The 27,078-nt window shown below is 33.7% G+C and overlaps 1 protein-coding gene across 1 annotated transcript in view; it reads left to right on the top strand.

Annotated features, from left to right (window-relative positions):
- Positions 1-24,985, top strand: part of LOC149087093 (cubilin-like) — a 55,899-nt gene extending 30,914 nt beyond the window's left edge. Inside the window, exons 10-28 of the mRNA XM_089231342.1 lie at positions 816-966; positions 1,195-1,409; positions 2,873-3,277; positions 3,798-4,166; positions 8,464-8,844; positions 9,724-9,846; positions 10,648-10,884; positions 11,059-11,178; positions 11,439-11,720; positions 13,862-14,425; positions 15,040-15,204; positions 16,503-16,754; positions 17,687-17,809; positions 17,982-18,233; positions 18,726-18,851; positions 19,295-19,567; positions 20,249-20,380; positions 21,861-22,109; positions 22,396-24,985. Of these exons, the coding sequence (XP_089087468.1) occupies positions 816-966; positions 1,195-1,409; positions 2,873-3,277; positions 3,798-4,166; positions 8,464-8,844; positions 9,724-9,846; positions 10,648-10,884; positions 11,059-11,178; positions 11,439-11,720; positions 13,862-14,425; positions 15,040-15,204; positions 16,503-16,754; positions 17,687-17,809; positions 17,982-18,233; positions 18,726-18,851; positions 19,295-19,567; positions 20,249-20,380; positions 21,861-22,109; positions 22,396-22,721 (4,745 nt within the window). The 3' untranslated portion in view covers positions 22,722-24,985. The remainder of the gene's footprint in view (positions 1-815; positions 967-1,194; positions 1,410-2,872; positions 3,278-3,797; positions 4,167-8,463; positions 8,845-9,723; positions 9,847-10,647; positions 10,885-11,058; positions 11,179-11,438; positions 11,721-13,861; positions 14,426-15,039; positions 15,205-16,502; positions 16,755-17,686; positions 17,810-17,981; positions 18,234-18,725; positions 18,852-19,294; positions 19,568-20,248; positions 20,381-21,860; positions 22,110-22,395) is intronic.
- Positions 24,986-27,078: the final 2,093 nt, after the last annotated feature.

Genomic DNA, 27,078 nt, shown 5'->3' with positions numbered 1-27,078 from the left:
TTTTTTTTTTTTTGTACCTACTGCATTTCTGATTCTCGATTGTATACTTCTCTTCAATATTTATATGACTTTATTTAAAAGTGCTTTCAATTATTAATAATCAAACAAATATTACAATCGTTTGAATTCATGCTACATATTCTTTTTCATTTCCTTTATGGAATCCTTCATATATATCCTTCATTTATGGAAAAAATATGTATATCAGATGCTTTCACATGCTAATTTAAATGTATATATAATCAATTCTCCCCCACATTATAATGACTGTTCTACTGCAATGACCAACTTTTTTCATGTAACAACTATTCTATATGTTTTCCTTTCAATATAAAGTCTGTTTCGACGGAGCAATGAGGGGTCATTATAACAAGCATCTACTATTTATCTACATGCCAAAGGTAAAAGGGCACCATGTACAAAAGGGAAATTTTACGAGAGAACAGTTTAAAGAGGTTTTTTTGAGCGTGTGTGCATATGCGTGATTGCATGTTTTTTTTCTATAAAGCTTGCTTGTTTATGAAGTGTAAATATCTCTGTTATTTATTAGAGTAGGGCTTAGTGTCCTATCCATGTGTGTAATGTAATGAAAGTACAACAAATTAATTGTGTTATTCCAATATTGACAAAAATGTACATTGTGAGCTTCACCTATGGCATACAGATATAGGTTATGTTTTGCTTCGGTGAAACATGATTTTTCTGCTTTATAATTTTTATTTTATTTCACTTTTTTAAGTAGTTCTGTTTTTCATAATTAATATTATTTTATTTCATGCAGCCATGTAAATATTTCTGAACATTAATTTTGGCAGGAACTTTTCCATTCCAGAGTGTGGATAAAATCATAACATTCCATTCAGATTCATCATCATCAAGAACCGGATTTTTCCTACATATATTGCAGCAAGAATGTGATCTTCGCTCAGCTCAGGTTGTTGGAAGTGACTGTAATAGAGACATAAGGTATGTACAGTCACGAAAGTCAACATGGGTAATGGGGATTCATAATTTGTGACAAAGTATTCAACCATAGGAAAGTATTTTGAAACATACTTGATTATAACATTCATCAAAGTTAATCATTTTCACATATATATGTATCATAAAAGAAATTAAATGCGTATCAATATGAACTGTGATTGTTGATAGCTCTAAGTTGGTTATATTTGCTCATATTAAATTTTTCATTAGTGAAGAAGATTTCGAAATCAGGAGTCCAGGATATCCATCTCCTTATAGCAATGACTTAAATTGCCAGTATGTTGTGCGGCGTCTTGATGAAGGAATCTGCGATCTTGCTATAAGTATTGAAGACTTTCAACTTCAAGAAGGAGAAGTGTGTGAAAATGACTACCTGCAAATATCTGAAGAGCGACTTTGTGGATCTATTGACTTTGGAACTATTCGTAAGTATCAATAAAATTGTTTATTCTTATTATACATCTGTTGCCTGGTTTCTCTAAATTACCTTAATTACAAGTATCTCATTTTCCATGAATATAAATATATATAATGCTTGGTATAAATATATAGACACTAATAGGTGGTTGCCTGGGTTTCCCTACATGTACTGGGAGCATTAAATATTCACAAACCATTGTAAAGGAGTAAACATGCCTGAAAACCATTGCTTGGGAACCATGGTAACCCACGTAAACATTCTAAAAATCGTTGAGGGTGAGAAGCCATTGTTGCTCATCATTTTTTTTGGCCATTTCCAGCATTTGCCTAGCTCTGGCAAACTATTAAATCCTATCATTGGGTCCTGTTCAGTATACAGTAAAACCCCTTCTTAACAGACACCACTCAGATGCCGTCACCCCTCTTTTACAACCAAATAATAATTTCCAGTTGTATAATAAAAGTATGTATTTCAAACCCCTGATTAATGGTCACCTCTCTTTTACAAACAATTTTTTTTTTGTTCTGTCAGTGTCTGCAAAAGAGATGTTTTACTATATATGGAAAGTTTTGCGGAAATTGACTTTAAATTGCGGATTTGTATAAAGAACAAACATGCAGAGGGACAGAAAATAAATTTTGTGTATATATTTTCCCCATGCACTTTGCTCACTGTTTGAATTAGAATGCTCAATTTAATAGCTGATTTGGGGATGGCGGCTTAGGTTTTCTGAACATTGTTCAGTAGTAGACAAAAAATACAATAAAATGCTCAGAGTTTCTTTTTTAAAAAGGTCTCTTTGCATTCTCCTTAAGTTGTTATTCTGCTTTTCTGAGGCTTAGTTAGTTCATCCTGGACTGGAGTATGCCATAAGGTATCTAGGACCTTGCCTACAAAGAGACACTGATTTTTTTAAGGGGTGTGCGGAGATGAGCTATGCATGCTCTTGTTAACATGCAAGGCTTGTGAATGAAAAAAGACTTGGTTTCTTGAATATGTTTACATTCTCAGAATGCAGGTGTTGGAGGGGGATATGATAGAGAAGTGGATGGGATGGAGCATGAGTTATTGATACACCGTCAATCAACTGCTTCTCGACAGGGGGACACCAGTATCGTTTAATAAGGGACAATCTCAGGTTGTAGTGTCACAGGGAGTTTTTTTCTTGAATAGGGTTGCCGATTAATAGAATAGCTTTTGGGGGTCATGAACTCTTGACGCATTTGAAAAGAAGTATTATAAATTGAGCACGACAACCATAATCTTTTTATGGGCAGTGTATTATTAGTTATTTGTTTGTTTTTCTGATATATGCTCTCATATTGGGTTGCTGTAGTTTAGTCAATTTCACACCGTTTTTTCTTTTATGGGCATATTTTTTCAGTCACTTCGTTGGGCAATTTGCCTGTTGTGGTCTTTGTGTTTGTATTTATATTAGTTACATTTGTGTTTCATGATTTTCTTCAGGCACATATGATTTTGGTGAACAAGATGAACTTGTTCTGACTTTTGAAACTGACAGCACTGTAAATGCTCAGGGATTTGTCATCAGAGGAGTCCAGAGACGATGCAATGCAACTGACCAACCACCATTTGCCACTACTATGTTACCAGTCAGACCTATTTGGGACTCTCAGAGTTGTGATAGGGTAGTTAGCCAACCTGAAGATGTTTTATACAGTCCAGAGTATCCTTCCAATTATCCAAATAATGCTGACTGTCAGTATGAAATCATTAAAGCAGATGATAAGTACTGTGAGCTGGAAATAACAATAAACAATTTACATATACAAGTAGGAGACAGTTGCCAGTTTGACTATTTTGAAGTTGATGGACACAGGTTTTGTGGTAGCACTACCGCTGGCAATAAAAGTGAGTAAAAATATGTGAAAACTGAACTTGAAATATTTTATTATATGAAAATTTTGTTTTATATTTACGCCACTTCAACTGTGATAAGCAGAGTTCTGTGAGTTTTGTATATTTCTGTTATCAGTTTATATTCAGTTATTAATAATTACTTAATCCTTGAAGCTGTTAATTTATCTTGTTTTTGAAACTAAGATTTAAGTCAAAAATTTAGTTTTTCAATGTTTAAATCATATCCATATTTGTCCCCTAAGCTTAAGCAACAAAATTATGAAGATTGATGTGAATCTCAATTCAGCCTGTGAAAGTTTAACTAAGCATGTATTTTACATAATTATTATCAACATTTTCCTGTGTTTTTGAACACATCTGAATTTATGAAATTTTAGTACAGGTTTTTATTATAATTGAACATTTTCTAATTTGCCGATGATAAAAATACTTAGTAAACATGTGATGCAAATGCATGAAAATTTAATCAATGAGATTTTGAAACCCATCATCTTTTCAAAATAATTTACAGGAATATTCACCTTCAAGAGTCAGAGGATACTGATAAATTTCCATTCTGATAACACTGTGAATGACAAAGGTTTTGAAGTGATGATCAAGCAGCGAGAATGCTTTGCACCTACTACAAGGGGTCCATCTCCAGTCGAAGCATGTAACACGATGTTTGAGAGTGAAGAGTTTACATTTGCTAGTCCAAATCACCCAAATGATTACAACAATAGTTTAGATTGCAAATATGTTATTCGAAAGAGTGATCCCAGTATCTGCAGGTTAGAGATGTTTTTCATTTCTTTCGATGTTGAATCAAGCAGCAATTGCGAATATGATTATCTTCTGATTTATGGAGAAAAAATATGTGGTGTTATGGAGAATATAACAAGTAAGTACACCAGAAATTAGCACTAAAAACTACAAATCTGTACTTCATTATATCTCATATTGTTAACAGGCAGTGCTTTCAATATTGTTTCATTTCACCGACTTACAAAGGTCTTGGTTACCCTACTGCCACATTGATTCTAATCATCCCACTAATGTAAACATCCCAAATGCCGTGATCGAATTAATTCATAAAACTTACTAATTTTATGCTCCATTGTACTACTGTGCTGTGAAACTAAGTCAATAACCACAGGCCCGTGTAAATGACAAGTCCAAGGAAACAAAGATAAAATAGTTAATGAATCTTTAATAATTAGGCTACTCTAAAGTTATGACAACATATATGAATGTACATTAAAAGTTAGGATACTGCATTACATTATACGAGTAACATGGAGAGTGAATGTTAAATATTTGGTTTATATTTCGGAAGAGTTACTTACCCCAAATCCGGTGAAGATCAACTTCACTCTTTCGTGAGTGCCCATCTCACACCTATCTTGTGGACTTCCACAACCACTCTGTCTCTGTCTATCTCTCTCTCTCTCTGAGTCTCCACTCTTCTCAAACTTCATATATATATATTTTTCTTTGGATATTCGCCTACTCTTACCTATATTCCATAAACTTCATCTCATTCGCTAATTCCGATTTTCTTTCCTAAATTTTCTTTACCAAACTTCTCTTCACTTTACATTATTGGATAACATTTTCCTATGGACATGCATTTCATTGGCTACTGCTATCCCTTTGGTTCAGTTGACGTTCCTGTGGGAACTATTCCCGGAATTCGCAAATCTCCTTTCACCTAATACCACCTGCTCTAACCCCGGACTTTCTCACTCTTTTACGTGTATACAAAATTCTGGCCAGCTGCAAATATTATTGAAATATGAGCGCGGCCGCTGAATTTTATTACCATATTCTTCTTACACCGATTTCTTTCATAATGTCCTGCACCCTTTATACGATTCATTTCAGTCCCTATATTTATAGATCCGTTTATCGCTACATTTTATACTACTTCTTCGATTTTGTATTCCTTACGTGCTACGCGCCAAATTTATAGGTTTCTTTCATGATCCATATTCTTTGGGACTCTAACTTCTAACACCTGGATAACACCTGGCTGGTATGGCTTTGAAATACATAATTTCAAAGTCCATCCTTTCATACCATTATCCCTTGAACGATACTATTATTTAACTTTGCTAATTCCTTTATAGTATAACAATATGGTCATTATAGCCACATAACATCGATATTTGTATACATTTATCATTTTGTTTGTTGTGCTTTATATGTACCTACCCTTTGGTCTTAGAAACTCGGCATGAAAACAATTTTTATGCTCATGATAAGAAATTTTGGTATAACAGATGATGTTTATTCTTATTTGTAAACCCTTATTCTTATTTGTAAAACTATATGAAAAAGGCAAAGTCATTGTCTTGTTTATCGTCTCGCTCTTCCCCCTTTTCATAAGAGCTCTATTATCAAGCAATGGCTAGAAATTTTATGTATAAGTAGAGCTAATATACATCTATGTTGAATGAATCTTAACAGATCTTGAAAATAGAATGTTTAACCCTTTTTTATCATTGTTTTGAGTTTAATATAATTTACTGTGTATTCCATTGTTCCCCCTTGTCACATTTTACTGGCAAACCGTTGTTCCGAGAGGCATACTTCCAGTTAGAGAAGTATCAAAATAATGTGTAGAACTGAGTTCTAGTTCAGTCATTCACGTTGCAAGGGTTTGTATAATTATTAAGATAAAAAAATAAACTTTTTTATACAGACACCCCTATGCTCAAAAACCCCCAATGAGGAAGTTGTTGCCCTGTCTCTTTTGAGGCCAACAAAAAAAATTCTGCACTTGTAAGTGCAATATTCACAGAGGTATTTTAATTCAAATATTGAAGAGTAGTTGGAAAAGAACACCATAAACAAGGGAAAGAAGCGTTGTCTATTAGTTTTTGCTGTTCTTTCTTTAATATTTCAATTCAAATATCTCTGTGAATATTTCACTTAGAAACATGGAATTTTCTTTCTTAGCCTCAGAAGAGATGAGGCAACAACTTTCTAATCTGGTTTTTGAGCACAGGTGTCTGTATAAAATGTTAATTTTTTTTTTATTTCAATATAGCTGTATAACCCCTTGCAAAACATGAATGACATGTGAGTTCTACACTTTATTTGAATATGTTTTCTAATTGGAAGTATATATATATTCTTCTAGGATCAATGGTTCGCCATTATAATACTGCAAGGAGAATTATGGAATCACCCTCTATAATTATAACAAATTTGATATTAACTGTGATTTAATCTTGGTTCTAAATTAATTATGTAGCACATTTAACTAGTCCAATTTGATGGAGGGATTCCTTTCTTGGGTATTATTTGTTACTTGGTATTTATATCGTTACAATCATTTTCTTATTTCATACAACTTTGTTATAAAAGGGTATGTGAATGAATAAAAGGAAATTATGTAATTTCCTTTTATTTGCCTTTTTCATTGGTGATTTTTTCTGAGTATTATTAGGCAAAGTTTGCCTACTCTTTCATGAATAAATTTTGAATTATTACTATTATGAATTATATTCAAATCCTAGTAAATTCTATTATAGTCCCAATTTTTGTGACCTTGTACTAGTATCTATAGATTTTCTACTATAATACCCGGCGCTGCCCAGGTTTTCTTCCATGAGGCTTTTTGGATCACCTGATATCTCCCTCTTTCTTTGAGGGACATACAAACGGTGTCTAAGTTAACTAATATGGTGACTTCCTGCTCGACTCATGAAAGAAACAAATCTAGATTTAAAGAAATGTAGAAATGAATGTTTTTCCCCTTTTTTTAAGGGGCGCTGGGTATTTCGATTTCCCCCCCCCCCCTCCTTGAACTTCAAGTTATCCATCTGCCTTTTCTCCTTCAAAAAATGCTTAATTAAAGCTGAGGAATTTCTTCTATTTGCTTTTTACGGGCCCACAATTAACTTTAAAACATCCTAAACTATATGAATTTATGCAGTTGAATATTAAAAGACAATACTGAGACATTACTTTTCATGCTTTAGAAGATATAAATAAACAGTGAAAATCAATTCTATTGCATGGATATCCAACTCAAAAGTAGGTTCAGCTAATTACTTCATATTTAATTTTGTGGGCTTTGTATATCTCTAGGGGAACTCAGTATTTCAAAAATCGAAGAATTCAATTGAATTTTTAAAATTATTGATGTGGTGGAAAACCCTACTAAATTTTTGCATTTCTACAGTAAAATCTGCACTTTTAACACTGATTTCTATGGAGATCATCCTTTGCCTGTCCCTCAAAGTGATGCTGATGATGATTATGATGTCTATTCAAAAAGCCTCACCACTGGGCTGATCGAGAAAGTGACAAACCATTGTAAAGGCATATACATGCCTGAAACTTATTGCTAGGGAACCATAGTAACTAAAGTAAACATTCCAAAAGTGATTGTTGAGGCTCAAAAACCATTGTTGCTCGGCATTTTTTTTGCCCATTTTTGGCAAAATTTTGAAGTAGCCTATCGTTCAAATCGGGTCCTGTTTGATATATATGCAAAATTTGTCGACGATCGATCTAAAATTGTAGATTTGTATAAAGAACATACAGACACACACACAGAAAATCAATTTTATATATATATAGATTATTAAAGCTGTCAATTAATTGCTCCTTGATTAATTCATGGTTATTTGTGATTGTTTTAAACTGTCATTCATTTTCTAGTTTATATTAAAGCATCAAACAAATTCAGAACAGCAACAAAAAAATCACATTTTGTTATCATTATATTATCTTGCAGTTGTCATTAATTCTATGACATTTTTAAATACAGTGAAACCTGTGCAAAACAGAACATCAATAGTCCAAATAATATTCTGTTTTAGACAGATTTCTATTTTAACGGATTAACAGATTTTAAAGGTGCAAATAAAAGCACTAATCATTGAACTGACTATATTTTGATTGTGTTTAAGACTAGTTTCCGTCTCACTTAGTATCCGTCTTAGACAGGTTTCACTGTATTAGGTATTCGTATCACACGGAAAACATCAAGTAGAATTTTCCTATAAAGGTGTATTTATTGTCTTGAAACATGATAGAATATGTTTATAATCACTTTGTGAAATCATTCATCTTACTATATTACTTTTAAATTTATCATGTCATTGTGGCAATTTCTTGAATTACAAGCAAAGCAGATCACTTTTTTTTCATTAAATATGTCTTTTTATTTACTTATTTTCTAGGAACCTATGTTTTTAAAGAATATGATCAAGTTCTCGCTTTTCATACGGATTCTGGTACATCAAGGTCTGGTTTTATGATTAGAGTTCGTCAGCTTCCCTGTCCGGGTCCACGTCCACCACCTTCAGAGCTTCCAGCTCCATCTAAGCCATGTGATGAAGAATTTACTGCTTTAAGTTTTCAGGTTAAAAGTGCCAACCACCCTAATCCATATGACATTAACTTGAGTTGTGAATACAAAATCAAGCGTGCCCATAAAGATATCTGTAGCTTGGATATTAACTTTTTAGCATTTGATGTTGAAGCTAGTGATGGCTGTCAATATGATTACTTGGAGATTGAAGGTGAAAAGTTGTGTGGAGTTTATCCCCCTAACCTTAAAAGTAAGATTCTTTCTAGTATGTATATGTGCATGAAAATATTTATTATATTTATGTTCATACTTTAGTAAAGATTGTAAAAAAACAGCCCAAATGCACTCTCCGGTACATTATACTATCCATTCATAAAAATTTTAGTATTATAATTGACAGGCCTATAGTCAGAAATTTTGTTTGGAGGGAGACCAAAATGATAGAACAATAGATTAGATTTAGCCATCTTTTTTCTTTTTCCCTTTTTTCTGTCATTTTCTTGCATTTCAAGGCAGACCAGACCCTCATGTCCCTTCCCAGCTATGGCCTTGATAGTCGAAGAAATGTTAAGTTTGGTAGTGCAAAGAGATTTAATTGTGATATCAAAATTGAACTAATATTGAATCAAAATTCAAAAGCATCTCACAATTACAACTTTATGTACCTTGGTCATCTCTTCATAAAATATGTATCAAATTTTTTAGTTATGCAGTTAATATGCAATGATTAATTATCATAATTTACAAATGTATGAAATAAACAGGTGATTGAGCAATTGAACGATAGGAAATAAATCATGTTGCTTTAATTGTGATTTTAATTGAACTGCATTAAATTTGGTGCTGGATATACCTTATGAATTAAATATAATTTTGTAATAAGTACTCAATGTTTTTTCAACATTGAGAGATTTATTTTGAAAAAAACTGTTCATTGTGCTCATTTTCTAGTGTTCATCAATCGGCCAATAATAATCTGCAGAATATAGTCCCGAATGACACTTTTTTTTCAAAATTTATGGTTTTCCATGTTTTGTCATTTCACATAATTTGGTTTCATCAAACTATTAGTGTTGAAAAAAAACTTTCCACTTTTTAATTTTACTTATTATTTATTTCATTTTCACAGGAAATATCAAATTTGAGTCCTCAGAAATGTCATTTCGATTCCGTTCTGATGGAGCAACTGCTAGACCAGGTTTTTTTCTTCAAGTCACTCAGGTTGACTGCAGTCAAGTAGCTCCAGTTCCTGGTAACTTCAACGCTTATCATATGAATTATAGAGATTATGTGGAACTCTTGCTATTAAAAATATTCTTTATATAGCTTGATGTTTTCAAAAAGTTTAATAATACCATTTAGATGGAATAGCTGTGCCTATATATTAATTTTTCTATAATATTAGACTGCAATTCAACATCAATGAAGCAATTGCAATTTTGTATAAATCATGTCAAAGTTGAAAATATTTCTCCAGTATCTATTATGTATGAATTTTTCTTTTAGTTTGTGTCTTTAAATAACATTGATAATTTTAGTTTTATTTTAGCAGAGACAGATATTTTTCTAACCAATGAACACTGATTCCTCTGCAAAGCTCTTGATTTATTAACTCAGATTTGATTCATGGAGACCATACGGAAATGAAAGTTTTTAGCATTTTTTCTGATTGATCACATTTTTTTTTCTTATTTTTTTTACATGAAATTTTACCTTTTAACGTTTGTATTCACATTCTTTCAAGGGAGTTTAACTTCTCAGTAATCATGAGAATTATCTGTCATTGGATGTAAATAGAAAATTTCAACATGTGTGTGTGTTTATGCATTAATTATGAAATTTTTCTAATCCTATTACTTATAAAAAGTTTCATTCACATTTAAATTTTCCCAAGCATTTAGTCTTAAACTCTTCATTTTTCTCCCCTTTAGTTTCGTAAAAAAGATTATAAATGTAATAATGTTTATTATTCCACTCCATTGTTTAAAAAATGTTTAGAGACCTTTGTTTTGAAAAAAAAATTAATAAGAACTTGATTTTTTTTTCTTTTTAGAATCCTGTGAAAAAAAGTTCAGTAACATCAGTGGTACCATAAGTAGTCCATTATTCCCACATCGATACCCTCCAGAGACTAATTGTTCGTACACATTTGTTGCTCAGCCAGGCTACTGTCGCTTGTCTTTGAATTTCCTTGAGTTCAGTTTACATACTGATAGCTCCCTTTGTAACCAAGACTACCTCGAAATAAACAAAATAAGATACTGTGGACCACATCTATTAAGTCAGTCAAGTATGTCATTGGTTGTGTTACTAAAATTCCATCTCATGTTACACAGTGTATTTTTTCATGTGCATAACAACATTAACATTCATTAAATTTTAATTATAATTTAGCATCAAATGTCTTTTTTTGTGTTGTTCACAATTTTTTATGTTTTGTGTTTCTTTCTTGTTTAACCATCAGGAACCGTTACATTTTATGGTACTCCAAGGGAAATCACGCTGTATTTCAGATCTGACAGCACAATCGAGGACAAAGGCTTCTATGCAACTTTCAAGCAGATGTCATGCTCACCAGACACTGGTAAATTTTATTGTTTCTGAAATTACTTACTATCTTTTCACTTTATGTTGTAATATTTTTAAACTGGACAAATTATGAAAATATATTTCAATCTTGTGTTTAAAAAATTAGTGTGATTAGGTTTTATGGTAACTTTCACGAGTTCTGGTTAAATCTTCAATAAATTTTGATTAATGTTTCAAGATTTTTAAATTCAGTTATTTTGTAATAACTTGTTTTATTACATATGGAATCATGTCCACTTAATTTCTTCTTTTCAGGCAGATCTCCAAAACCAAAGCGACCTTCAAAAGACATTTACATTCCTTCTTGCAATCGCCTGTATGCTTCCCTTAAATTTCAAATTATCAGCCCAGGTTTTCCAAACAGCTATCCAGAGAATGTTGACTGCCGCTACACTATTCGCAGAATCAGTGACAGAATATGCAAGCTCCAACTGACATTTGACTCATTTGATGTTGAGGCTAGTAAAGATTGTGAATATGATTATTTCCAAATCGATGGTCAGCGATTGTGTGGGACTGTGAAAGGAAACTCTGTTAGTACGTGAAAAATAGCATTATGATGCTTACTTGTCAGAATATATATTTTTTTATTCATATAACAGTATTCCCCTTATTTATTTTGTTAAGAAAAATATCCAGAATGTACATATTAGCTGAGCATTATGTTTACCACTGATTCATACAATCAATTTTATAAATATGCATTCAACCTTTGGTGCAAGAACAGACTGTAATTACATTACATATAATGGTTACTCGATGCAGATACAGCCTAAGCGAGGGTGCCAGAAGTGTGGTGTACTCAGGTGGCAGATTGTAAGGGGGCAGCAGCTTAGGCTTTTGTTTTGATACATAAATTTTTAAGATTTTCGAAGAATGATAATTCACAAAAAACCACATGCCGTCACTCTATTGAACCATTTCTTCAGATCAAGATGTTGAGAAAACTTGAGGGAGCAAACAAGGCCTAAGGCATAATACCAGAAACAAGAATAGACTCTATCACAGGAGGCAAAGGTGCATTTTGGTGAGTAATTTTTCAAGCAGTCATTAAAGGCAAGGAAAGAATCTGGGCTCTCAGTTGTTCAGGACCTAGAGCACCAGAAGCTCCTCACACTCCCCCAGTTTCTGCCTTGTTTCAGGGACCCCAAAAACAGGTATTTTTGTGTTAACAAGATACAGCTCTATGTTAAAAACTTGAGACAAATTAAATTCAACGATCAATAAGAGCTGTAATGGGGAGAAAATTAGCTGTTAAGAATGGTAAAATTACTCTAGACCTCAAATGGGGCAATTTTCAATCAAAAGCATGACATTTGGTCAAGTGTATTTTGTTTAATAAACAATTGTGTGTAGCTTTTGGAGGAATAAAAAATCAGGTTTGTCACAGAGTCCTCAAGGCAAAAGCTTTTCTGCCTCCAACCAGAAGTTTTTAGGAGCGGCACATGAGGCCTTGCTCCCGGGTGGCAGGTGAGCTTGAGGTACATTGGACACAATGGTTTTTCTGGGATGAAAAGGCATCATGATGCAGTCTGAGTGATTTACATTTCGCTCTCTGGTTAGACCAGTTCATATTTGAATGAAATTTTAGTGGCAGAAGCACCAGAGCACAGCATGCCTTCTCTGAACCCCAGGGCAGACTCTTTTTTACGACCCACCCCCCTCTGAAGGAGGAATTATTATGCAAAATAAGTGTGTACATTTTTCGTGGGGGTTGGTCCCTGGAGCAATGCCTTGGTTGCCCCAGCCTAGTTATGGATTTGGAAAAAACCTTCATGCTACAGCCTTCATTTAGAGCCAGTTCTAAACTAGGTTATGCTTTTATTAGCCTATTAGAAAGATTTGGAATATTAGAGTAGTTTCGGAGTACATGAAATGACTGAACTTTTGGCCTTGCAATCACAATGCTCAAAATTCTACTGGCAAAATGAGAGGGGTGATATATTATTTGTGAAAATGAATAATTTTTGCAATGTTACAAAGGGCCGTTGCCCAGGAAAATATGTGCATTTCCCATGTGAGGAGTCTCCAAAATATGTCAACCTTGCTCACAACATGAGTTATAGACAAATTTCATCCTCTCAGTCACAGACAATTATGGAGGAAGATATATAGTCTGTTTCCCTTTCCAATGCACTTACCAAAAGTGTGATTTGTGACCATAATTCTATTGTTGTTTGTTTTGAAGTGTGCAATCACCCCTCTCATTTTGGTGGTAGAGTTCTGAGACACCTTTCAATGGGCATACTAATCAAAAATCAGAATACATTGTGAATGTATGAAAATTTCCCGTACTTATTCTCATTTAGATCACTAAAATTGCTTTTCTTCTGATCATGGCATAACATTTGGTTTTAGGCCAAAATGATGGAATAATCACAAAGAGAGGGAGATATATTGGTCTTATGAGGGGATTTTCACCAAAGTGATGCTTCCTTAATTTAGTTTAATGGAGGGTCATGGCCAGTTTGATGTTGTGCCTGTACATTGAGTATTGAGAGTGTAATGATTGCCATGCGATGATTTTGAAGAAATTGTCATGCATTTATAAAATGTTATTAATAAATGTATAATATATATATATGTATATATAGGTATATGCTGTTGTGTTAAAAATCTGTTGTTCACTAATTATTAATCATGTTCAAGTTTTGGTGAAATATTTTTTACTATTGTAGGAATTGTTGATATCAATGACTATCAGACTACCTTCACGTTCCACTCTGATTCTGCAAACACCCGAAGAGGATTTGTAATCAAGGTAGCACAACTGGATTGTCCTGGAAAGCAACCATCACTACCACAACGTCAGCAAGATATGTCTCTTCCAGAAAGAGAACCTGATCCACCGGATTCTATCGCTTTGCCACCTTCGGATGAAGATTATTTTGTTTACCCTCCACATATTGTAGAGGATTATGAACATCCACTTCATCATCCACACTTTGCACCTGCACACCATCCTCCTTATCCAGTTATCGAACCTAACAGTGGATTTAATTACAGGAACTGTGACAGAATGTTCAGGAAAGTCAGTTTTGAGATAAGGAGTGTGAATTTTCCTGGTCCTTATCCAAATAGCTTGAATTGTCGTTACATCATCATGAGAGCACATGAAAACATATGCTGGGTCAAGTTGACATTCATCAAGTTTGACGTGGAGACGAGTGAAGATTGTCAATTTGATTATCTCAGTATTAATAATAAGAGAATTTGTGGAACTTTGCCTGATGATGATATAAGTGAGTAGCAAAGATTCGGTACATTGCAGTATGAGTTTCATTTGCATTGATTTTGCTATTTTCTGTCTATTTCTTGCTATCATCTTTTTATTGAAGCAATAATTTTGGTTCTTTTTTTAGAAAATCCTGTAAGAAAAAAATCTACTCTTAGAGGTGTATTTTTTGTAAACGTTCTTGTTGCTCTTAAGAGTTTTTATCATTTTGAAACAATCCTGCTATCAGCATTCGAAATATGTTTCATGCTGGCATTTCTAAAGTAGAATTCATTCAAAAGATGCATGATATTGTGCTAAAAACCTTAAAATTAAAGCTGTTCAGGTTATTTTTTAAAATTTAGTCAACCACCATATAACCTCACTCAGAGAGTTACCCATCATCCCTCAGAATATCAATTCCTTGAAATGATGGCCCTCTAAAGAGATGTGAAGAAATGTATACATAAAAAATTTCTTATGTGAGAAAAACTGATCCTATTAGCAAGCGACTCTTTTACAAACATGTCAGAAGATTAAAAAAAAAAAGACCATCAACGAGATTCCATTGTACCTATTATATTTTCTATAAATGAATTGAAAATTCAAAAAAATTCATACAACTTTTTTCCCTCTTTCAAGGAGCATATATCTTCACGTCAGATGAGATATCCATGTATTTTCGATCAGATGCTGCAACTCCTCACTCAGGTTTTCTAATTAAAGGAGAACAACTAACATGCAAGCCAGAGCCACAGCCACCACAACAACCACCGAAACCACAGCCACCATCAATTCCATCAAGTCGTAAGTGTAAGAAAATCTGAGAAAGATCAAATTTTGTTACTCTGTCATAATTCTTTTTTTGTTTACCACCAATCCATCTCTTTTGTGCTCAGAATTGTAAATTAAAAAATAGATTAATTTTTCAGATAAGACCAGCTTTATTGTCTATATTGAGCAAATATTGTTGCATGGGCTGTTAATTCGGGGGAATCATCATTTATTAATTAGCATTTCTTTCTAAAAATTGCACCACTAGAAAGAAGACATTTTTAGTTATTTGTTTATGCAAGGATAATTGTTTTGTAACTTATAATGGAGAAAAATGAATGTGAAGTAGTACCAGATGTGATAATTATAAGAGATTCGGGCACCATTTTTAATCATGGAGGCTCACTCTGGTGCCCAGACTTGGAATCATCTCTTTGTTTCATATTTCATGTACTGTGGCTATGGCATCATCTAGAATAAAAAATTAGAGTATGTATCCAAGTCGCCCCAGCTAACGGTATTAGTGAAATATTATTGAAATCAGAATGCATAAATACTGTTGTCGGTATACTTAAAATGACTTTCTTCAACCAAAGAGTATATGTGTTATAGTCCAAGTCTAAAGTGTAGCAAATGTCTATTCTTCGGGAACTGGCTGATTTTAGTTTTCTGTGGTTTTCTAACTTTATGGCATGAATGCAAGCTGGTCTCTTATTTAAAAATATCTCTCTGCAGAGAGCAGGCATAATGCTTACACAACAACTTCTACAACACAATACTTACATAACATGAAAATTCAAGCATTTACCATTTTTACTTCAAGATATACAAAAATACAAAAATACAAAAATACAAGGTATACAAAAATAATTTTTGTCACATTTATTATAGAACCGATGCTTTCATCAAACTGGAAGATGACAGCACCAGCAAGAACACGAAACAAGCACAATTCTGACAACATAACTACATTAAAGCCACACACATATACTCAAAACGCACATTCCAGCATGTACCAATTTGTTGGAAATTCCATAGAGGAATGTGTACAAGGTGCATGTATGGTTAAGTAGTGGTAGGAACTACAAAATCACACTTGTCCACATTCCTCTGCAGAACTTCCCAATTGGTACATGTTGGAACGTGCATGTATGTGTGTCAACTTGAGGTGAAGTTTGTTTCTGTATAATGTGTATGACTTAGTTCTGTAATTCTGTATGACTTAGGATATGAACTGTAGCAGATGAGTTGTATTTCATACATGTTGTTATGACTATAATGTTTTGGTATTCAAAGGTATACAAAAATAATTTTTGTCACATTTATTATAGAACCGATGCTTTCATCAAACTGTGATCAAACATTTGATAAAGAGTTGTTTGTGATACAGAGCCCTGGATTCCCAGAAACTTATCCTGACTCTGTTGATTGTCAGTTCATCGTGAAGAAAACAAATAAGTATATCTGTGGCTTTGAGCTTATAGTTCTGTCATTCGAAATAGAAGACCATGAGGAATGTGCTAATGATTTCTTGCTTATTGATGATGAGAAAATGTGTGGTTCCATTCGTAGCAAAACTAAGAGTATGTATGTGCTATTATGTCGTTCAGTATAGAGCTAATTATGTTGTAATTTGCCCCTCAGTGGCGTGTGCTTTATTATGTGTATTTTAATAGAACCATTGGCTAAAAACTTAGATAAATTTGATATTTATACCACACTTTCAATGCATCTGCTTTTCCCTGCCGGGGCCCCCCTCAAGTCAAAAGTGGGCTCTGTATTCGCGATTACCTGAAACTTGTATCATGAACTACTGATGAAGAATTCCAAGCACTGAAATTAAATGTCATGCATATGTAAAATTAATGTGTAATAGTTCTGTTCTAAACAGTTACTCTTATTAGTCTAAATTAAAAATTACTAGTATAAATCATAAGTGTACCAGTGTATTTTACCATATTAAGTTAAATACTATCAAAGCTTGAAAAGTTTAAAATAATTTTTTAAACTTTTTTTTGTAATCTAAATTTTGTTAATATTCTGATTTTAATTTCTATTTTGATTAAATGTTATATTTGAATTTAAACAGTTTTTCTAACTAATGCACATCAAAATTGGCAGCACTTCCTTTAAGTCATTGCTCTGCTTAAACCGCCATAATTTTTCATAAACGGGAGTGATGACTTATCAAGGTTTTACTGTGGTTAAGCTTATTTTTCCCCTTCCATGTGCATAAAAACACTGATATACAACTATTTCATAATTGCGATATGATTGAATTCAGAACTATAATGATGATAATCAAAATGCCTTGAATTTCATCTCAGCTTGTTTCCCACTATAACATCATACTATTGCTATGTCAGTGGACTTTCAACTTTCAATGTTATGGGAGTACTCCATAGAAGGTACTCCATTTGTGGTCATATTGTGTTGTTTCATGATTTAGACAAATTCAAATTATCAACTGCAAACTTATTCAATGCATTTGTATTCATTTGTTTTCATTATCTAGGGAAATTTCAGTTCAAAGATAATGTGGCTAGTATAATTTTTCATTCCAACGATGTTATATCTGGACCTGGTTTTTCTATTCTTGTTAAACAGCATGAGGATTGTGATGCCAAACCACGATTGGGTAACACTAGTTCTGTATTTATCTGTCTCGTTTACTGAATATATTGCCTGAGTTCATTTATAAAAAAAACTTCTGTTGTTGAATGTATCTAAATCATTAGCAAAATTTAATTTGTTATATTGAAGCAATGATGAGTGTATGATATTCACACTATTACGTTCATTGTGTCTAGCCTCAACGAATTGCAGCCAATCATTTGATGCCGAGAAATTTGTCTTACACAGCCCTCTGTATCCAGAAGATTACCCAGTGAATGCAACTTGCTATTATACTATTCAGAAAATGAATCCTTCTGTATGCAGCATAGAACTTATTGTGCTTAGTTTTGATATGGAAGGAAAAACTGATGGCGACTGTTCTGGAGATTTTCTGGAAGTTGGTAAAGAAGGCAAAATGTGTGGTCAACTACCTAAAGGCTATGCAGGTAATTTTATTTTCATTGTATTTCGTAAAACTCTGTGTTTTTATTACAGATAACATTGCATATGATTGAATAACCATTCATAATATTCATAACCACCTATATATAAATCTCATTGTATAAGCCATCTATTAAGTTTTGCATTTGTTTCATTCAGGAAATAAATTTAAATATCATGCTGCTGATGATGGATATTTATTGAGTGTGTTTCTTATGTATATGCAGTCAACCCGCAATTTAACAGCAACATTTATTTTGCGGAATTTTGGCACTATTACAAGTTTGGCATTATATTGAATCACAGTTTAGCATGTGTAAATCCTAGAAAGGGAAGATTTTTTTCCCCGAAAATTTCTGGTGCTAAGTGGATTTGATGTGAAATCGGTGGGGACACTATAATGGAGTTCGAATGTAATGAAACTTTTATTCAACAGATTCCAATTTCTTAACATAAGCATTAATAAAAGTTCATCTTCTTGATTTTGTTATATTTAGTGAAACTTCATTTTACCGAAGATAATATGCAGTTGAAATTTCGTTCTGACCATGTTCTACAAAGATCTGGATTCTCAATTCAGGTTCATCAACTCACAGGCTGTGAACTTCCTAAAAAACCAGCAGGTGATGCACTTATTCAATATTTTTTAAATGTTTCTTAGAGCCATAGCTTTAAGGTAACTCAATCTGGATGCTGTTGATTTGCATTTAAATGATTAACCATTTATGATGAAATAAAATTTGTTCAGAGTGAAGATCACACTGAAGAGAACTTATCTGTTTTTCTATCAGTTCGTTAATGGACATAGCATTTGTATACATATGTATCTCCACACATATGCAATATTTCTCTAACTAATCACAACTGACGAATATGAGATGAAATATCAGATTCACTATGTTTACCATAATTTTTAGGAAAAATAGTTATTTAATTTTTTAACAAAGTTGGGGTTAAGTTTATTTATGCTCATTCTTATTCTTTTGCTTGTGGTTTGAAAATGTTAAGTATATACTGTTTGTAGATGTATTCATTGATATTTGTGCTGAAATTTTTCCCATTGCAGAAATTGAACCTGAAAAGCCTCCTGTTACACCTTCACCATCTTGTGACCAAACTTACAATGCCCGTGAGTTTTCTATCAGAAGTCCAAATTTTCCTGATGACTACCCTCATAATGTCAACTGCACATATATGATTTATCCATCATCTGATAATGTTTGTGCATTAGAACTATGGTTTGCTCATTTCGATGTTGAAGATGGCCCAGATTGTAGCTATGACTACTTAGATTTGGGATACAAGAAAGTCTGTGGCCAGTTACAATCTGGCTACTCGAGTAAGTTGAATGTATATGATAAAAAATTAACTTCTTTTTTATTGTATACAATTTTTTTTAACTTAATCTATCTCCAGCTTTATACAGCATAAGTCTAATATAGTGAAGACTGAATAAAAATTACTCCATGAGCATGGAGTGACTTGATAGCAAGTAAGCTCAATTTTGCTAATTATGCTGACAGGGATCTTCAAAGACTGAGGTTATAAACAGAGTGGCATTATATAAGAGTTGTAGACATTATACCAAGGTTTGACTGCTAACAACATCGAATAATATATCTGAATAGAAGATAATTGCATAATTCATATAGTTTGATAGCTGGGCAAGTGTAAAAATTATATTTTTGTCTTTTGTTGGGTGCATGATTTCATTTATAAAGGGGTATATTGTGCTCAAGCCTTTGAACGTAATATGCACGAAGCTTCAGAATTGAATTGTTAGTAAATTTTTTAATCCTAAATTGTATTCTAAACTTATTACTTACAAATACAGTTATCTATAAGCATTGTATTCAATTATTCATAGTTATATTAAGTATGTTTACGCATATTGACGAAAAACTATTGATGATTTGAATTCTGAAAAAAAATTTAATGTGAAATGTATTTTATGAAAAATTGTCAGTTTTAAATGTTTTTGTTGCTTTCATCTGAAACATCATGTTCTAATCACCAACAGAAACCATAAATTTTGACATACCTATGAAGATGTTCGTATTTCATTCTGACAAAGGAACATCTAGACCTGGTTTTGCCATTAAAGTCCAGCAAGTTACAGAATGTGTGCCAAAAGAGTCAACATGGAAACCAGGTAAATACAATAATTTAATTTGGTTTTTTACACTTTTTCACAACACTGTACATAAAAGTATGCATCTTACTACATGAAACATTAATACAGTTGAACTCTAATTCAATGAAATGGATGGTTTCAACATTGTTATTCACTAAATTGTGGAAAATTATATAATCTGAGTTGAGATGAACTGGAATATACACACAGGGGCTTTAAATGTGCTTTTGAATACTTAAAATGTCTATGACAGTAATTTTGAATTAGTGCTTACCCTAGAGCTGCTTGATCAGAATTCAAGGAAACTTAAGACTGTCTTTGCTGTTTTGAAGTTGCTGACTATATTTTCTTCATAATTCATGTTTTTTCTAAAATACAATACACTGACTCTTTCTCAACTTTTTACAGATAACCTTTTGGAAACAAATATCTAAAAGACACGTTGCGAAAAAAAATTTAAGAATAAGTTCCGGATATTTGGCTGCCTAGTGTACTAAAAAAATCAATTGAAAGTTAATCTTTCAGAAGTTTTTCTTCTTGTCTCCTCCTTCATGTGTCTATAAGTAGAATCAGTTTTTGCTTCTGACCATAAGTTTCTGATCAGGAGTTTTTGGTTAAATGTCTATAAAAAAGTTGGCTATCATAGGCTAAGTTGGCACAGCATAGTTTCCCAACCTTTTTTGTCCCATCGCTCCCTTCTTCAGAAATTTTTCTCCCATTTCCCCCAATGCAATCTAACCCGTAGGACCCACCCTATGTTATACCCGTAGCTTCTACCCACCCCCCCTGGAACATTTAATCGTTTCCGGGGGCATTAACGCCCGCGTTGGGAATTACTGGTCTAGTCTTAATTATTTATCAGATTGCTTTTGCAATATCTTAATGAAAAGGTAACAAAGAAATAGAGGGCCAAAAAACAGAAAAATACAGTTTTGACACTAGCCACCATCACTACTTCTTAACCGTACATGCACATTCCTGGCATACTAGAAGATGTTTTCTATGCAAGTGCAAATTTTGATGCACATGCTAAGTTTTGCAAACATGTGACTTAACTGCTCAGACTTCATAGCAAGGTATCCAACATCTCCAGCTCAGAACTATTTTCCTTCTCACTTCTGTAATTGAACAAGAACATGCTTTGCTTATATGTGTGTAACCCATTTACAAACACAGTAATTTCCTACCAAAACTATACAGAGATTTCCTGTCTTCAAAAGAGACTGAAAATTCTTCTCATCCTTTCATTGACATGTTTCTTTAATTTCATGATTTTCTGGTAGGTTATTAAGGATGTGCGGACAGCTCAGAACATGCAATTAATTATAGACACCATATATATATATGTGTGTGTGTGTGTGTGTGTATATATATAAAAATGAAAATTTATATAAGTTTTCATAAAATGTCTTTTTAATAATTCAGTTTTGACTTAAGTAATGTCAAATATAAGCTCATTAATAGTTGGCTTCAAGATTGATGAAATTTAATATTTCAGCTACACCACCACCTGCTATGTGTAGTCATTGCCTGAAAGATAACAGGGGTCACATAACAAGTCCTGACTATCCCGATAATTATATGAATAACCTGAAGTGTTCTTACCATGTGGAGAGAGCAAGTGGCTTCTGTGGAATAGAGATATATTTCCATGATTTCCATCTTCAACAGTCAGCTGGTTGTTCAAAGGACTTTGTTCTTATTGCTGACAAAAGATATTGTGGATCAGAATTGAAACGTCAAATAAGTAAATGTCTTTTGAATATTTTGTATAACTGAGAGTTCAAATCAACTATAAATTTCAGTACAATAATTGAAAACCAGTAGAAATTTCTCTCAGTTCAAAAACAATGTAAGTTGAATGGTAGTAACTCATAATGGCAATTATTTATAAATTCATGGGTTAATTAAGCTTCATCCAGACATTGAAGTCATACTGGAATATTTAAAAAAATTTGTGATTATTGACATATCTTTATTTCATTATTATTTCACAAAACAACGTTTGAATTGTTTTTTCTTCCTTTTTACAGAAAAACTGGATTTTCCTATTGGTGAACCAAATGAAATTGTAGTAAAATTTGAAACTGATCTCAGTGAAGCCTCAACAGGTTTTCACGCTGAATACAGGCAATTACCTTGTAGAGGTTACCCTTGGAGACCTGGCAGATCTGAACAAACAGGAGGTACCTCTGATTGGATGCCTGTCAATCGAACACCTTCTCTTTCTATTCCGGAAGATCTTAGAACTGAAAAATCCAATGTCCGTCCGATTTTTCTACCATTCAGCCAGTCTCGTCATTTCCGTAGTTCATTTACTTCATTTGGAAACTCAAGCATAATGAAGGGACTCCCATAACCCAGAAAACAACATCTTGTTTAGTATCAGTGATGCTTTGATCTGTTGATGTAAAAAAGGACAATACCATTTGTATGTGTGACATTTTCAACCAACTTTGATTTACTTAAATTTTTTAAAATCACAGATTGTTCACATCAAAAAGTTTTTCTTCAGTTAAACAGTTACATACATCTCAGGCTCATTTCAAACACTTCACATATTAAAAAATAAACAGTGATAAACAATCACATTTATGAAGTACTTGCCTGGCATTGAATCAGTCAAATAATCAAATTTTTTTTTGTTTATTGCTTTTTTGATTTGTTCCAGTGGTCCATTGTTATACATACAATGACTAAATTAATTTCAACTAAGTTTTTAACTTTAATTTATTATGTGTGTAGGTGTGTTTTTCAGTGTGTTATTGATTTGAAATTTGTACTTTATGGTGCCAGCCTGTTCCTAGAGGGATTTTTTAATTTCTTTATTTAATGAATCAATAGAATTGAGCACTTCATTTTTCTTTTGCTTTCTTTTGCCAATCCATTAAAAAAAGTCCAAAAGCTGCTCAATGTAAACCCCCACCCCTGTTCCTACCCTTTATAGCAGTGATTTTCAATTTTTGAGAAGCCTGCATCCCGGTTGTTTTTTTTTTTTTCTGTGAGTGGAGGGCCTGGTCATGCACATGACTAACGAGAAAAACATGGAGAAAAAAATAAAACTATGAATCAATCATAGCCCAGTTTGACGAATGTCAGGGCCTGGTTCTTGAGAAACACTGCTTTAGAGCAACCCTATAGCAAGAAACCCAATTTTTCTTTTTTGCCATTTTGAACTAAATTTTAAAAGAATTCTTGTCGGTCATGCTGTGAGGAATCCCTACATTGAATGCTCCATCCACAAAGTAAGAGACACCTAGATTCTGATCACTTCATCCAAGATACTGTTTTCTAATTGGTCAAACTGGGACTATGTGACTTCTGGAATTCTGTAGACTTCTAGAATGAGATAGATAAGTAATTTTATATGGCAGTTGCATTAATGAAAGCACAACATCTTGGTATGTGGAACTTCAAAATGTTTTCGCTGAAGATAATAAATCAACCAGGCTGTAGATCTGTAAAAAAAAGGCAAAAGTAGAGAAAAGTACTCCATTTTATTGATTCAATAAAATAAATTTAAAAAAACTTTCTAAGAAAAAGCTCATGACAACTTTGATGTGGGTGATCTAAAAACAATCAGTATGGGAAGAACGATGTTAATTTTCCGGTTTACAAACAAATCAAAGAAAGAGATTTTCGGATATTAGTACACATAGATGAAATTCGCTGAAGTTAAACTAAAGGGAGGTTGCAACATGTATCCACTCAGCCCATCACACTACTATATGTGTTTACTCGGTAAGAGGAGTTGTGTCCCTTGTGTATCAGATGGCCTGCTTGCCCAGACGGCAAGAGGACCAGGGTTTGTTTCCTTGTGGAGACCAACAACTTTTCTTTTGGAAGTTTATCTCAGTACTAATGCCCAGACAATCTCTCTTTGGTACATCATCACAGTGTTTATATGCTATAGCATGATAAATTTTCCAAATACAAAGGCCAGTCTAATTATATTCCAAAGTTCATAACCAATCCTGACAAACCATATTTTTAAAAAAAATTGAGTTCTATAAAAGGTTTATTACTCTACTAGCTTTAATTCCATTCACTGATGAAAGATTTGTACATAAAATATTTTCTCTACAGGGTCAACATTCAATTTACTAAATTTTGGTTATGGCAAAGCTTGAATTGATTCTTGTTGGCTGTTTGACAAATGGGCATTTTTTTTTCAACCAAAAACTTTGGTCATATTCCTGAGATGGTGGTGTAGAAATGAATATTGTTTTTGTTTTTCAACTTTTTTCAGTTTGTTATTTACATGTATCTTCCAGTTGGATTGTAATAAATACAAGTAGATATATCTGATAGAAAAATAAAGTGTTTTCTCAGTGTATAATAAAAATGAATCTCATTATGTTTATTTAATCAAACATGTTTTTTTTATGCTGTGTTTTGTTACATCATTTTCATGCTGGAAGGAAAAACTGAATACCCATATTTATTACAAATAAGAAATATTCTGGCTGAACATTCAGAATGTTTCTGAAAAATTCACATGTGACATGAGTTTCTAATGAGCTAGAAAAAAAATATATATTGTACTGTATTACAAGTTTTTTGTGAAGTTTGCCCTCACTGAGCAGCTGTTTGTATAAAAAAAATAAAACTATATTTATTGTATTTTTCCTTGGTTGTTTTTTTACTTACCACTTTTAATACAGCCTTTATTGCATAGGATTGTGTCAATGTAACAAATTAGCCAAACACTTATATATATTGGGGCCTTTAAGAAAAATTATATATTGGGTGCGATAGCCCAGGTCGATAAGATCGATTAACTCGCCTTAAGTACCACAGGATGTTTAGAGGTGTCACAAGTTTGATACCCTGTTGGTTCTCGTCAGAAACTTTCCTGACACAGGAGTACAACAGATACGGTGGCATGACCACAGAAAAAGATTGCTACCGGAGGGTGTCCCACATCAAGGGGTTAGTGCAACAACCTCTCAATGAGTATAAAAAAAGGCTGCTGTTCGGAATCAGCAATAAATTGCAGGTCCCTGTCTAATTAGCCCTCCTGTACAGGAAACAGAAAATGACCGGTGCCACATAAATCATCAAAGAAAGAATATTTTCATATATTCGAGATGTTTGACTACAACAATGTATATTCATGTTTGAAAGCTCTTCATTTGTTATATATTTAAAAAGCCAAAAAACAGCTGTTTCCAATCATTCATATTTACCAAGAGTATGATAAAACACATATAACAACATAATAACAACCGCAACATCTTGTCCTTGGCAAAATACCAAAAAGTTTATCAAGTTTTAAATGCACGTGCAGAAAATAATAATGTGCTTTGATTGTTTACTTTTTTTCTCTCTGCGTTCAGAGCTTCCATTCTGTAAATAAGGTAGTAGTTGGAAAAAGATTGTGTGGTTCTTACTAGAAAACGAGATTGTGGACATGAAGGTGACCTCTTTAGATTTCATTTTCACTGTTGTACCTCAGCTGTTTGGGGTTATCAGTGGCTCCTGAATTTGCACGAGACGCACACGAGGTCAAAGTATCGCACCGTTCTCCACTGATGGGAAAAATATGATCTAAAAGATTAGGAGAGAGTGCTCCTCTAGTGAGCAAAAAATATTTTAGTTTCCGCGGCCGTCATCAATAAAAGGAGAATTGCCCTATCTTCTGAGGCTGCGGTTATAGAGTGGAGCGAAGGGATAAGAGTTAAAGGAATCGCGACTAGGAAGGAAGAAATGCATGAAGGGGGGGGGGGGGGGGGGTAATGAAAAAGATGTGTCCGCGCATAGTAAACGAGGGGGAGGAGAGCGAAAATGACCGGAAAGGTTCTGAAATGTAAGGGTGTGATGATCCCTCCGCAAAAGAGGGAGAAACGAAGCAATCAGCAGATAGCGAAAATCCTTGCCTTGTGGTGACAACAAACCAGATTGTTCAAGTCGCGCATCTTGTTGAGTGGCCTCTTTCTCTTTGTCCCGCTGCTCCAGTGTGTGAGGTGTAGAACAAAACAGTGCAATTGTTTTCGTCGCTCGTCTCTATTATGCACTCCCGTACCTCGTGGTCAAGTTACTATGTGTTCGGTCTTATACACATAGTAAGGAAGCGACTACGAGGTACGGTAGTACATGATGGAGACTAGCGAGAAAAACAATTCTATTGTTTTTTCTACACCTCACATACTCGAGAGGAAGAGAAAGAGGCACTCAACGAGGTGCGGGATTCGGGTATTTTCATGAGGCTCCTTCGCACTTGAGCCGGACTGGGCCTGGGTGGACACATACATTACGACGGCAGTGGCCTTAATTTACAAGGCTGATTGAAGTGGCTCTTTAAAGCATCTTTAGACGAATTTGTTTGATTGATGCTGGCTACCACATAGAAGAAAGAATACTACTGTATGTATTCACTGTATATGAATGTATTCACCAGCGACAGAGCCGTCTCAGAATCATGGTCTCCGGGCCAAGTGATTTTTCTGAGGCCCCTACCTGGCAAATTCTCGAAAATTTCACCCAGATAGCATTTTTGTGAAGCCCCATCTCTTCTCTAGAGGGCCGTGCCAATACCTTCTAAAGCAGCTTGCTCTAGAAGGTGTTGGCCGTGCCCGGGTAGGCCCATGCGTTAAGACGGCACTGACCAGGGGTGTCGGATCGGAAGTGTTTCCCTGTGGGTGTCGTCTTTAGTTTTATACAGGAAATTTGATTTCTGAATCAATTCTGGCGAGGCCATATGAAGAGTGTAACCC

This window comes from Pholcus phalangioides, unplaced genomic scaffold (assembly GCF_987345545.1).
Source record: "Pholcus phalangioides strain wild (caught in Gottingen) unplaced genomic scaffold, Ppha-v1.0 ptg000004l_1, whole genome shotgun sequence".
Lineage (NCBI taxonomy): Eukaryota > Metazoa > Arthropoda > Arachnida > Araneae > Pholcidae > Pholcus > Pholcus phalangioides.
This window is presented reverse-complemented; position numbering and strand designations above follow the sequence as displayed.